The sequence below is a fragment of the Tupaia chinensis genome, unplaced genomic scaffold (genome assembly GCF_000334495.1).
Source record: "Tupaia chinensis unplaced genomic scaffold, TupChi_1.0 Scaffold000709_1, whole genome shotgun sequence".
Classification (NCBI taxonomy): domain Eukaryota; kingdom Metazoa; phylum Chordata; class Mammalia; order Scandentia; family Tupaiidae; genus Tupaia; species Tupaia belangeri.
This window is the reverse complement of record NW_006160232.1, coordinates 937,768-951,714: the sequence shown is the minus strand read 5'-3', so window position 1 is coordinate 951,714 and position 13,947 is coordinate 937,768. Positions and strand designations below refer to the sequence as shown.

General features: G+C 51.0%; 2 protein-coding genes across 2 annotated transcripts in view; one reads left to right on the top strand and one right to left on the bottom strand.

Moving 5' to 3' along the window:
- Positions 1-3,289: 3,289 nt before the first annotated feature.
- Positions 3,290-8,150, top strand: PRG3 (proteoglycan 3, pro eosinophil major basic protein 2). Its single transcript, XM_027776730.1, has 6 exons — positions 3,290-3,361; positions 3,637-3,841; positions 4,535-4,836; positions 6,192-6,323; positions 7,354-7,465; positions 7,976-8,150. The coding sequence occupies exons 2-6, from the start codon at positions 3,784-3,786 to the stop codon at positions 8,032-8,034; spliced, it is 663 nt and encodes a 220-aa protein (XP_027632531.1). The 5' UTR covers positions 3,290-3,361; positions 3,637-3,783; the 3' UTR covers positions 8,035-8,150.
- A 4,200-nt stretch (positions 8,151-12,350) lies between these two features.
- The window catches only part of P2RX3 (purinergic receptor P2X 3), a 36,303-nt gene continuing 34,706 nt past the window's right edge, over positions 12,351-13,947 (bottom strand). The window contains exon 12 of the mRNA XM_006160805.1: positions 12,351-13,852. Within this exon, the coding sequence (XP_006160867.1) occupies positions 13,739-13,852 (114 nt within the window). The 3' untranslated portion in view covers positions 12,351-13,738. The remainder of the gene's footprint in view (positions 13,853-13,947) is intronic.

The following is a 13,947-nucleotide window of genomic DNA, read 5'->3' as shown; positions in this document are numbered from 1 at the left end:
AATGCGGGGCTGTGCTGATTTTAGGACAGGAAGCAGAACTGGAAACCATGAACATAAATGCAAACAGCAAACCAATTTCACGGCAGCTGAAATCATGGACACCGTTGGCTGGATTGTCTGAGGTAATACCTTTGGACCTATCAAAGAAAGCAAGGACTTGGAGTCAGAGAAACTAGGGTCTCTGGTGTTCCACTTGTTACTAGTTATGTGAACTCGGACACGTCATTTAACCTCTGTGAGCTTTCGCAGGAGACTAGAGACGACAATACTCCACGACGATTTTCAAGAATTAAGCGGGATAATGGCTATCAAAAGCAGACAAAGCAGTGCCTGGTCTCTTTCAAAGATGTTCTTTCTGGTATTAAACCAGACAGGCATCACTGTGGTCCCTGAAGGCATCTGAGTGTCTTTGTGTGAGCAGAAAACAGGGTCAACCTGAGGGAGGCCCATGAGAGGAGCCTGAGGAAAGGCTGCGTTGGGTAGATAAGAAACTTTGAGGCCTGAATCTGACTTGCCCAAGATCGCACAGAAGTCAGAAACTCTCTGGGTATGCTGTATCTGTTGGTGGTATGGTGGTTAAGGCCATAGATCCCACATGGCCCACACTGCATGGTCCGAGTCTCAGACCTGGTGGCTTGAGAAACATTCTGGGCACGTGTGCATGTGTGCCTGAATTCCCAGGAGAAGGGAGGAGAAGGGATTGTGTCATGGCCATCCCCCTGGGAGGTGTTTCTCACTGTCCCATTTTCTCTCTCTCTTTCTCTCTGTTGAGTGCTCATGCCCCAGAGCAAAAATGAAAATAAAAAAATATAGTAATAAAAATACATTCTCTGGCATGCCCTTTCCTCCTCTGTGAAATGAAGCAATGAGTATGTAAAGTTTATGGTGGTGCTGGTTCATGAAAGTCGCCATTCTTATTGGTCATCCCAACCACCAGATAAAATAGGGACCCTGGCCTGTGCTCCAGGGTAAGAGAGACTCATGGGGAATGCAGTCTAGCCCTCCAGTCCCTCCCTCACCAGGAAGGTCTCCAGCTTGAAATCTGAAGATCAGGGCTTTTTATTTTTTAAAATGATTTATTTAATTATATTTATTTATTATTACATTTCCAATTTGATCAGAGACATGGAGAGACAATTTGATTAAAGAAATGGAGAGAGTAAGAAAGAGAAGGTGAGAAAGCAAGCTACCAAGTCCAGGATCAAACCGTGGTCAGCCATGTGGGAGTCCAGCACCTTAACCACCATGCCACCTTCAGGCCCCTGCTTTTGTTTTTGTTTTTTAAAGTTTTTTTCTTTTTTTTTTTTTCTCCGAAAGGGTGTGTGCACTCGCTGGAGAGGAGAGAGACAGAGAGAGACAGTGAGAGAGAAAGTGAGCAATCACCTCCAGGGGAGATGGCCATGCCACAATTCCTTCTTCTCCATTCTCCTCTCAGGATTTTGGGCACACACACACACACACACACACACACACACACACGACACCCAGCGTGAGTTTCAAGTCACCAGATCCAAGACTCGAACTATGGTTGGCTGTGGGAGACCAGTGGCATAACCACTATACCACCTGCTGGCCCCAGACCAGGCTTTTAGACCTCGGAATTGGTCGATCCTCTTCTGGTCGGGCAGATAAGTGGAGGGTCTGGTCCGTTGGAGTGGGGAGATAATGACTGAGGCCGTTACTCTGCAATCAGGCCCGGAGGTCACCTCTCAGATACTTCTCCATTTCTAGGTCCCTCAGGAGAGTGAAGAAGGGGGAAGGGATCCAGGCACTTTCGCCCTCTGGGCCAGCTGTTCCTGCTGCCCTGAGCGAGGGAGAGCGAGGCTGGGATGCGAGGAACAAATCCGCACTGCCCATCCAATGTACACTGCCCACGGGGATGTCTCTGAGTTTCGTCACTTACCCTGACAGAACCATCAGCCCTCTGCAGGGAGTTCCAGCAGAGCATGGGCTCGGCCCTTCCTGGCCTCTCTTTGGATTGCAGTGACTTTGGCTGGAGCTTGATCGGTTGAAATTTTGATACTTTACTTATCATGGATGTTTTGCATTAATGTTGATTTTAAAGAAAGCTGTCATGAAGATATTATTTATCTCGACTACTGTATTAACACTCCCTTATTTTGTACCCGAGATGAGTGCCTCTCCTACCTGACCCTACTCCTGACCCTGCTGGGGATAGAGTGCTGGAGGGAGGTGGGAGTGAGGAGGAGCTGAGGAGGTGGTCTACGGAGGGAAAGACTGCACGAAGTTTTTCATTATAGCAGTTGTCTTTCTGCCAGCCCTGAAGATATGCTTTGAGATTGGACAAAATGGCATACGCTAGGTCGGTGATCCTTGGTGGGGGCAACCACACTCTTAGAGGTCATTGGGGAATGTGTGGAGACATTTCTGATGGTCCTAACTGGGGCACCTCCCTATCAGAAGTGCTGTTAGACTTTCTACAACACACAGGACAATCGCTCCCACCAAAGAACGATTAACTCCAAATATTAATAGTGCAAAGGTTGAGAAAAATGCAACCTATAGAAAGGGCATAGGTTTCTCACATATTAGAGATGAGAAAAGGGGAGCCAGAAAGGGAAGGGAGAGGAACGAAGGACAAAAAGATGGGAGAGAAAGAAAGGGAGGAAGGAGGAGAAGGAGAGAGAGAGGGGAGAAAAAGAAGAAGAGAATGGAGAGAGATGGGAAGGCTGTGGAGAAAAAACACAGAAACAAAAACTTAGAAATCTCCATCTCCCATCTTCTCACGTATCCTTGCCAAGTCACTTTCCCTCTCTGAGTCTCATTTTTCTCATCTGGGAAGGAGAACCATGAGTCCCTGGCAGGGATGAGGTGAGGTGAGGGCCAAGGATGTGATATACATGAAGTACCTCTTTACTGGAGATGGAGATTGAGAGAGCTGAGACTCCACTTTCACCTCCTACCTCCTCCTCTCCTGTTCTCCCGTGGTCCCCAGGAATCTCCACTGTCACTTCGTGGAAAGTGGGGGCCAGTGGGAGGTTGCTCCTGGAATGAAGGGTATTGTTCCGGCTGGGACACATTACAAGGCACTAATAATAATTATGCTTGGATGACAAGTGTAACATCCGGGGCCTTCTCAAGCAAACTAGGGCATGCGGCAAACATGGAATACAGTGCATACATGGCACTGGCCCCAGGGCAGGTCGCTGCAGGCCCAGCAGAGAGCAGAGCCCTGTGGTGAGAAGACAGAAGAAGAGCAAACTGTTATCAGCTCTCTGCCCTGGCCTGCCTGGAGCAATCATCGTGGCCTCTTCCCACTTCCCTAAAAGCCCAGTATAAGGACTGCTTCAGGAGTGCAGCACCAGAGGCCCTGGGAGTAGATCCCTCAGACTCTTGGGAGGTAAGTACTCCCCTGCCTGCACAGGGAGAAGTCCAGGACCTAGGACAAAGGAGGACCCTATATGGCAAACACCCAGGGAGCCTTTCCTTGGGACCAGGGTAGCCATGCCCTTTCTCCTCCTCCCTCCCCAGCATGAGTGAAATCAGCCTTGAGCTTGGGCAGACCTATTCTTGCAGGGGGAGGATTGGGCTAAGTGCTGTCCTGGGGAGTACAGTTGGAAATCTAGGAAAAAGGGACTGCTGTACCCGAGTGTCCTTCCCTCCTTTCTTTTCCAGATTCTCCAGCTCAGGGTCCTGTCATTGGTGGAGGAAGTAATATAGTTTGCTTTTTCACCCATCGGCCCATCTAACATTGCACCTACGCTGTGCCAGGGGCTGTGCTAGACACCCCAGGACGCCCCCAAGGAGAAAGGTGCAGTAGGCATGAAACGCCTCTTGCTCGGGTCCCTTCTGTTGGTGACAGTTTCTGCTCTTCATCTGAGTAAGTCCTCCCCTTCTCATTCATCCTCCCCTCTTGTCCTCTTTCCTACACTCTTTTTCCCCCTCTCTTGTGGGGCTAGGATCACAGGCCCTCTTCACTTGACCCAACCCATCTCGCTAAGATGTGTCTTGTGACCAGAACTTTCTGTGAGGAATCCTTCGTAAGGAAAAACTAGCCATTAAAATGAAGGACCAGACCAGCTAGTAGCATGATGATTAGGGTGGCTGGATTTCACGTGGCCAACCGTGCAGTTCAATTCCCAGACCTGGCAGCTTGAAAAACATATCTGCTTGTGTGTGTGGCCAAAATCCTGAGAGAATGAAGAAGGGGTCATGGCATGGCCATCCTCCTGGTGGGTAGTCTCTCTCTCTCTCTCTTTCTCTCTGTCTCTCTCCAGCAAGAGCTTGCTCCATATAGCTAAAATTAAAAGAGAAAAAAAAAAGATAAAGGGGTGGTGACTGCTCCAGGCTTCCCAGCGTGCTTTCGATCACCCCTTTCTACACACCTAGAGTACCAGCCAGATATCAGATTCCTGTCTATTTGTGCGTGTGACCCAAGAGATCTTTCCATACATAGCACTGAAGAGATCCAGTCTAGGCGGCAGATTGGGTCCTTGAGTGAAGTACTTGGAGCTGTCCGTGGTCCTGGAAGGAAAGAGCTCCCACATGATGGTTGGTTACCTCTTCTTCTCAGAGAGCGATGCCCTCCATCTGGACAGCCCAGAGACAAATACAAACCTGGGCCAGGATCTGGAAAGTTCAGGGGAGCAAGAGGGAGAGCTGGCCCTGATCCAGAAGGCGACTCAGTCAGCAGGTGAAGAGGCTTCTAGGTATCAAGACACCTTTGAGGATGAGGAGGAGTCGGACCCAACTGACCTGGATGAGAACGTGCAGTGCCCTAGGGAAGAGGACACAGTCCAATTGCAGGGAAGTCTTGGGTGCAAGACCTGTCGCTATCTGCTGGTGCGGACCCCCAGGAGGTTCAGAAGAGCTCAGGTAAGGGGCAGGGAGGCTCCTGCAGAGGACTTGGGTGGGAGAAGAGTGTAGACGTGGCATTCTGTTTCCTTTCATTCAGACTGGTGGTTTTCAATTCATTCTCAGAATCTCCTGGAGAAATTGTTAAAACAGATTTCTGGACCCCAGCCCTCACAATTTCTGGTTTAGAAGGTCTGAATGGGGCCTGATCATTTCCATTTAAAACAAATTCCTGGGGGCAAGGGTGATACTGTCAGTCTGGAGACTGCACTTTGAGAGCCACTGATTTACACAAAGGCATTGTTACTAGAGGTACCTGTGCTAAACCCCAGCTCTGCCTTTCATTGGCTGTGTTACCTGTGCATGTCATCTAACATTTCAGAGCTTCAGTATCTTTCTTTGTGAAATGAAGACACAGGGCACCAACGTTTCAGGATTGCGGTGAGGAGGACGTAAAATCACACACAGAAAGCATTTAGAGTAATCCTTGGGTCAGAGTAAACAACCAATTAATTGCAGCTGTTATTATTTTCTGCAAGATTTTTTTTTTCTTTTTAGAACTTTTTGCCATAGGGCATATGCACTCACCAGACAGACAGAGAAAGACAGAGAGAGACAGAGAGACAGAAAGTGAGAAATCACCCTCCAGGGAGGATGGCCATGCCACAATTCTTTCTCCTCCACTCTCCTCTTGGGACTTTGGGCACGCACACACATGCACCTGGTGTGAATGTAAAAACGCCAGGTCCAGGACTTGAACTGTGGTCAACTATGTGGGTAACTAGCAATGTAATCACTATGTCATTTGCTGGTCCCTTGCAAGAACGTTTTAACAACTGATTAAGAAACAAAAGATAAGGCATGGCCACCTTCCCTGGAGGGTGATTTCTCGCTTTCTGCCTCTCTGTCTCTCCAGTGAGCACCCATACTTTATAGCAAAAAATCTCTAAAAATAAAGAAACTAATGATAAGATGTAGGGAGGTGATTAGGTCCGTTATATCGAACCTGAAAAGCGATACGGGGCTGGGAACCAGCAGTTAGCGTAATGGCTATGTCGCTGGACTCCCACGTAGTAGGCCGCGGTTCGAGTCCCGGACCCGGTGGCTTAAAACTCACGCCGGGCGCGTGTGCGTGCGTGCCCAAGAGCCCGAGAGGAGAATGGAGGAGAAGGGATTGCGGCGTGACCATCCCCCCTGGGGGGGGATTTCTCACTTTCTGTCTCTATGTCTCTCTCTGTCTGTCTGGGGAGTGCATGCGCCCTCCGGTGAAAATCTCTCAAAAAAAAAAAAAAAAGTGATACGGGGCTCTCACCTGGAAACCCAAGAATGCAAGATAAATGAGAGTAAATCCTGTACCTTCTTTTTCTTCTTTGTAGCGTATCTGCAGGAGATGTTACCGAGGCTACCTCATCTCCATCCACAACTTCAGTTTCAACTCTCGTGTTCAGACCTTGGCCAAAGGGGTCAACCAGGGCCAGATCTGGATCGGAGGCATCCTCAAGGGCTGCGTAAGTCAGGGGCCAACTCCCAGGTAGAGGAAATGCTTTCTGAGAGTCTTAAGGTGTCCTTAGACAGCTAAGGTGTCCATAGGGTGTCAGGCAATGATGTACTGGCTCAGGAGAACTGATTGTGACATCTCTTCCAATGCCAACTCATCTCTATATTTTTAATTGGCTAGAGGGCACATGTGCTCAACAGAAAAAGACAGAGAAAAAGAGAGAAAGAGAGACGGAAGGTGGAGAAGCACTCCCTGGGGGTGGGAGGGATGGCCATGCTGCAATCCCTTCTCCATTTCTCCTTTGGGGATTTTGGACATGCACGCTCATGCACCCAACTTTTTTTTTTTTCAAGTCTGGGGCTCTGATTGTGCAGTCCGCCATGTGGGACCAGCTACCTTAGCCACCACACCACTAGCTGGCCCAACTCCAACTCATATACAGTGACTATATGCTTATAGCTTGAAATCAGCCACTAGGAATATTTACACTAAGGATATTGGCAATTGCTACAAGTTCCATCTCCTCACCCACCTCCAGAGCTGGTTTGTAAACATTTATCAGCCCACCACTGAGTGAAGAGATGCATTCCAGGCAAGCTCAGTCATTACTAGCTGATTAACATTCTTGGAGCCTCAGTTTCTTCATCTCCAAAATGGGGGGCTTCTTGGAGGGTGGCTCAGGATTGTGAGTAGCTGCACTTGAGTACTGTCTCTAGACCAGTAGTATCAGCACCACCTGGGAACTTGTTAGAAATGCAGACTCTGGTCCCACCCCTGACCTCCTGAATCAGAATCTGCATTTTCACAAGATCTTCCAGGAGATGAACATGCACAGGAAAGTTTGAGAAGCCCGCTCTGTGTGATGGCTGAAAGAGATGACTGCTCTTCTGTGGTCATTGCCTGCCAACCATCAGGGGCGGGTCTGCAGGGTGTCTGGCTTCTGGCCAGTGAGAGTGGTCAGCCATGGGTATTCTCTGGGGCCCCTGGTCTGCTTGTCCTCTTGGCTTTCTGTCTTCTGATTCAGTCTGTCATTTCTCCAGCTTTGGTGGAAGAGATTTCGCTGGACTGATGGGAGCCGCTGGGATTTTGGATACTGGGCCGCAGGGCAGCCTGGGAATGGGGGAGGACACTGTGTGGCCCTATGTACCAGAGGTGAGGGGGACTGGGCACCAGGGTGAAGTGGACTCTCACATACTGTCCCAAAGAGCCGCCTGGACACGCCTTCCCATCTCACACCCTCCTCCTAACTGGAGAACCAAAGCCCCATCTGTGAGGAGGGCTGAGATACAGGGAGTTCTCAACGCGAAACTGGGTGTGGGGGTGCCCTGTGGGTGGGGGGCTTGGTGAGGGCTCCTTTACCTCCTCCGAGAGGAGGGTGACAAGTTCCAGTGACTGATGTGACAAATGAGAGCAGCAGGTGTGACTATAAAGGGTGGTTAAGGTAGAAGGCAAGATGAGGGAATTAGGGATGCTGGAGACAAGACGCCAGCTTCCAGCACAGATGTGGGGCCCAGGACAGATGCCAGGTGCGAGGGCTACGGCCTTGTGTGGCCGAGGGTAGGTAATGGCGACGGGGACATATGAGGTTCCCAGCGAGGGAGGGAGGTGGTCACGGGCCAGACCCCGATGGGCAGCTGACATCGCTGTGTCCTCTACCGCTAGGGGGCCACTGGCGACGAGCCCCGTGCCGAAGGCGCCTGCCCTTCGTCTGCTCCTTCTAAGCCAGGGGCGCCGAGAACCCTGCCCTGGAACCTGCGCCCCTCACACTTCTGGCTGGCCCTGTCCCACCCTCGGATCTGGGATCTGTCCTCCAGCTTCCTCTGGTCATAAATTCAGACTTCCCATAGCACTTCTGACTCTTGTTTCTTCGTTGCTCATGTCGGGGGACTCCCCCAGACTGGAAAAATCCTGGAAGTCCTCGCGCTGCGGAAAAGTGGAAGCCCGCAGGGCAGGGCGGCCTGGCTGCGGCGCCACCTGGAGGCGGAGCTGGGACTAGGCGGCCCTCCGGAGGCCCTGCCTCGGGGAACGTGCTGCTGTGCGGGGTGGGGCAGCTTCCGAAAATGGAGACGTTGGGGCCAATTCGAGAGATGGCACGAAATACTGAGATCCTACCTTGGGACACCATGGGGATGTGGGGAGGAGGCAGTCATGTCTCTGGGCAGCACGGGCTTCTCCAGCCCTGAGACATTTTTTTTCTTCTTATATATTTATTCATTTATTTTATATTTGACCAGAGAGGGACAGAGAGAGAGAAGGAAAGAGAACGCAAGCCTGCAGGTCCAGGATTCGAATCATGGTCGGCCATGGGGGGAGTCCAGCGCCCTTAATTACCAGGGCCCACCAGGCCACCTACCGGCCCCAATCTTGAGACATTTTTATTTTAAAGAATTGCTTATCTAACTTTATTTATATTTGACCAGAGACGGACAGAGTGAGAGAGAAAGAGAGAGAGGGAAAGTGAGAAAGCAAGCTGCCAGGTCTGGGACTCGAACCATGGTCATCCATGTGCCTTTAACCACCACGCCACTTGCTGGTCCCTGGGACTTTTTTGATCTGCGTTTTCCATTATTCCACCACCTCTGGGAGCATCCGAAGCCCCCAGCCTCTTCTGCAGTGTGCTTTCCAGTTCATTTCCAGGAGGGTGGCTGTGCTCTGTGTCCCCTCTCCCTTCCGAACTCTGCACGAGCCACGTTCTTAGGAGGCAGTGGCTGCCCCTCCGGGGGGTCTTGGAGCCAGTCAGTGCCTGGCCGCAGTGGGGTTCCTCCCTTTCCACTTCACAGCCCAGGCCTCACTGCTCTCCCTCACACTTTCCCAGGACTTGGGGACATGCAGGGGCAATACTGTTGCTGCCCTTAACTTTGCCCCAATGTGAGTAGGGCCCCCACACTGCAATAAGCCAATTATTTATTTTTTAAAGAGGTTTTTGCCTTAGGGCGCATATGCTCACTGGAGACAGAGAAGGAGACAGATACGGTAAGAGAGAAAGTGAGAAATCACATCCCCAGGGGGATGGCCATGCCACAATCCCTTCTTCTCCATCTTCCTCCCAGGGTCTTGGGCATATATGCACAGGCGCCTGGCATGAGTTTCAAGCCACCAGGTTTGGGACTTCAACCTGTTGGCCATGTGGGAGAGCAGCGACATAACCTAGGTCATCTGTTGGCTCTAATAAGCCAATTCTTAACGCTCTGCTTCTGAAAGAACGGGCTCTGACTGGTGCGTGGGAAGGGTAGGTGGGGAGGCCAGCTGGGCCTAGGGAGCTCCGGGACTGGTATTTCAGCTGAAGGCCAAACCCTTTTATCAGCCTCCACTTACCTCCCTGATGGGAATGGACTCAAGCCAATAGCCTACCATCTAGTAGCCAAAACCAGGGGCAGAGGTAGGGAGGGGAAAGGAGGGGATGAAGACCCCTCCAGACAGAAGCCTTTTTTTTGGGGGGAGGGGAGAGGTTTCTTTGCTATAGTGCACGTGTGCTCGCAAGAGAGACAGAGAGATAGAAAGCGAGAAATCACCCCCCAGGGAGGATTGCCACGCCACAATCCCTTCTCCTCCATTCTCCTCTCGGGATCTTGGGCACGCACGCACATGCGCCTGGTGTGAGTTTAAGCCACCAGGTCCAGGACTCGAACCACCGTCGACTACATGGGAGTCCAGAGACATAGCCATTATGCTAACTGCTGGTCCCAGATGGAAGCCTTTTTGAGGCAGACCGGGGTACATAAAATGGTCCTCAGATCTCCAGCTCTATCTGTTATTGGGCCTTGACTTCAACCCCTTTATACATTCATTCCTTTGGCTGTTTAAGGCCTTCTAGTTTTTAATAACCTTTGATTTAAAAGCAGATATTCCCTTTTTTTAAGTCATGATACAGCGCACATGCAAACCCATGAGAGTGAGAGGTGAGCCCTCTCCACAGGGTCTGATCAGGCCACGACCTTCTTCTTCTAGTCCCCCAGCCCATCTGCTCTTGGGCTCTCGTGCACAAACCCAGCATGCTTCAGGCTGATTGGGCCAGGGACCATAGTCTCCAGGAGGGATCCAACTTCTCTTGAGCAACATTAATCAACAAACCATCTGAGCCAGCCCCAAAGCAAATATTCTTGAGAGAAAAAACTCCCCAGAATGTTACGTCCCCATTAAACCCCTGGGAAGCTGATTGGCAACTTGCTGAGAACAAGGTTTTGTTAGAAGAAACACAGAAGGGAAGGACATGTGGGATTATCAGTGGGTATGGTGGGAGTGCAGTAGAGGGGAAGAAGATAAGCCCTTAAAGAAGAGAGAACGAGTGGGAGACAGCGTGTGTGCACCATTTTCACTTCCTGAAGTCGGAAGAAGACTGTATTTCCCAGCATTCCTTGCAGTAAAGTTGGGCTCTGAAGCCTATTGGATCTGGCCAATGGAATGTGATTGGAAGTGAACTCAGCCATTTCCAGGCCTGACTTTTTTTTTGGAAGAAGTATTTAATTTAATTTTATCATTATTATTATTTATTAATTTGGTTCAGGGCATGTGCACTCACCAGAGAGAGAAAGTGAGAAAGCAAGCTGCAGGTTTGGAACTCAAACCACAGTCGGCCATGGGGGAGTCCAGTGTCTTGACCATCATGCAACCTGCTGTTTCCCTCCCGGGGCCTGTTTTTAAATTCTCCCCTACGAAGTCCCAGTTATTGAACCTTCCACAGTGTCCCACTGGGAGTCCACGTGACTCCAAAGGCATAGCTACCAAATGGAAGAGGCTGTCTGACCCTACTTTATGTATTAAAATGTGAGATTTTACTTGTTACTGCAGCAAACCTAGTTTAGCCTAACCAACTGATACATCAAAGAAGGTGCCAATGAATTTCCTGATTTTTCCCAGATAGGGCACAAAAGTCAGGATCCCAGATTCCAGAGTCCAAAAGTTCTGGGTTCAAGTCCCTATTACCCCATTTTACTTCCTTAACTTTTGTAAATTTCAGTTCCATTTTCTGTAAAACAAAGGTTGAATCAGACATTCCTGTCCCACATTCAGCCCATGTTTGCTAAGGGCGAGCAATCAATAAAGTTTAGTGTTTACGCCGAGTAAAGGAAGCAGCAACGTAGTGTTAGTGATGAGCATGGTTTCCAGTTCTGGTTTCCATGTATCATAAATGATTTTTTTTCCTACCAAATGGGATTAATAACAAACTAAAGGGGGGCCGGTAGGTGGCGTGGTGGTTAAGGAGCTGGACTCCCACATGGCCAACCACGGTTTGAGTCCCAGACCTGGCAGCTTGCATTGTCACTTTCCCTCTCCCTCTCTGTCTCTCGCTGGTCAAGTTAAAATAATAAGAATAATAAATAAAATAAAATAATAATTAAAAAAAAACGATAGGAACCCCACCAGGGTTGGTGTGAGGGTCCATGCAATTACATTGGAGCGTGCTCAGTAAACCATGATGCGACAAAGACAAGTAGCTGTCGTAAATACTGATATTGACCCTACATCTAGTGCACAGAAGCAGTAACTTACTCCAGATAAGGGGAGGACAAGTCAGGGAAGAACACACAGTCAGGCTTGGGGTGGGGTGGGGGCGAGACAGCTGCAGAAGGACCACCACAGCCTGGAGGGAAGGGAGGGGCCTCTGGGACACAGCTGCCTCCCTCTCCTTCGGGAACACTCCAGCTTCCTGAGGGTGGATTCGCCAGGGCTCCCTGAGGCCTCCTGGCTGGAATGTGGCACTGTCATGGGTAGCTCTGCCAGAGTGATGGAGTGTGGTGAGCTCTCTGCGTGCTGCCCAATTCTCGCGGATGGTCCTGGGGAGATGTGACCCCACCATCCCAAGCACAGGGCTGTCGGTGAGGGCAGAGTGAGAGAAGGGCGGTGGGCCTTGCACGGAGGAGTTTACCCCTTCTCCCCACAGGGTGGGGGATCATTAGGGTTGGGCCTTTGCAAGTACGCACTGAGCCTCTCAACCTCCCAGCGTCGCCCCGGCCCACTTCTCTGACCTTCCATCCACAGCTGAGCTCTGAGCTGGTTTCTGCTGGGACCTCACACTCGGTCCCACACTCCTGCTCTTCCAGGGCAGATTTACCATGAAGCTAAGGAAACGGTATACTTCAGGGACACGCATTTATATGGGCCTCTTTTAACACCTAATTTTGTATTTGTTTTTTTAAGATATCCCCAAATTGTATATACCTCAGGTTTCACAAAACCTGGGTCTGCTTCTGGGCTCTGCCCTGGTGAGATTTCTGGGCCTCTCACTGTAAGGGACCAGAGAAGGGACAGGGGGCATCTAGGCTGGAGGCAGCAGGGGAGACCTGACATTATTGGCAGCACTTCCAACGCCTGTTCTTGTCTCCTTCCTTGAGTGGCAGGACACTTGGGCTCTCCTTGGGCCACTATGTGGCAATGGGCAAGGCATTTCCTTCTCGGGTCTCAGTTTGCTCATTTGTAAGCCAGGGGGCTGGGAAGATGCTTTCCTTCAGCTTAACCTTAGAGGACTGAGCAGCTGAGTAAGGCCCCGTGGGGAGTGGCCCTGCAGCTCACAGGGCCCTGGGGCTCCCTGGAACCTTTCAGCCCTTGGACCTCACCTGCAAAGACAGGACCCCAGGTCTCGGAGTTACCTACCACCTGGGGGTGGCGTAAGTGGCTGCCAGAGTGAGGGGCCCAGAGGGAGAACAGGAATGAACCCACCTCTGATCTGGAGACAGAGCTCTGGGTGAGGTAGGAATATATTCACCGACATTCATGTGCCCCGTCATGCCTTCTGAATCCGGGACCCACAGAGTCGGAGATAAGACTGCGTGCTGTCTAACTGGCCTCCCCAAATGGGGCCAGAGCTTGGGGAAAGCGTGGGGCCTACTACTCTTCATTAAGCTAAGTGTGGCCTGACACCTAGGTGGTCGCTGTGGCCCCTCAGGGGTAGGGAGGCAGCTTGGCAACTGGAAGGAGGCACTCAGCATGTTCTCTCTTGGGATTTGGGTGACGGCACTGGTCAGACCCGGACTAATCTCCTGGCTGTGTGGCCTTGGGCAAATGACTCAGCCTTTCTGAGCCTCAGATTACCTTTAAATCAGGGAAACTACTATCTATTCATAATTGGTAGGGTTATTCTAAGTATTGAATGAGATAATGTGTGTGCAAGTACCTAGCACGGGGTAGGCCCCAGTGGCCACGTGTCATTACCGCGGTTCTCGCTATGCTTGGAAGGGGCGAACTCAAGGGCTGCAACCCTGGGACTTGTGGGAAACAGATGGGGTGCGGTAGGGGTGAGGTGTGACTGAGCTCTTAGCAGGGAGTGCTACCTGTCTGCCAGAGCAAAGGAGGCCTGACACCTGGGGGGTTGCTGTGGCCTCATGGGGTGAGCTGCAGGGATGAGAACCCCTCTCCTCCCCACCACTGCCCAAGTGGGCCTCATTAGGAGGCCTGGGGCCCTCGGGTGAGTGTGGGACCCGGGGGTGCCTAGTGGCCTATGGAGTAGGCCCCCGAGTCTGTAGACTGCTTCTCCTCTGGGGTCTGGTCGCTGGGGTACACTGGGTCAGCCAGGGCTGTGACCTTCAGCGTCGTCTCATTCACCTGCAGACAGAAGGGTTGGCATTGTCGTTTCCAACTGTGGGCAGGGTCTCTGATTCGATCCTTCTGCCTGCCGCACCAGCAAGGGCCCAGGGACT

Coding starts and splice junctions, on each gene's coding strand:
- PRG3 (XM_027776730.1), top strand. CDS start 3,784: ATGAAACGCCTCTTGCTCGGGTCCCTTCTGTTGGTGACAGTTTCTGCT. Junction 3,842..4,534: donor AGTTTCTGCTCTTCATCTGA/GTAAGTCCTCCC, acceptor TCTTCTTCTCAG/AGAGCGATGCCCTCCATCTG. Junction 4,837..6,191: donor GGAGGTTCAGAAGAGCTCAG/GTAAGGGGCAGG, acceptor TCTTCTTTGTAG/CGTATCTGCAGGAGATGTTA.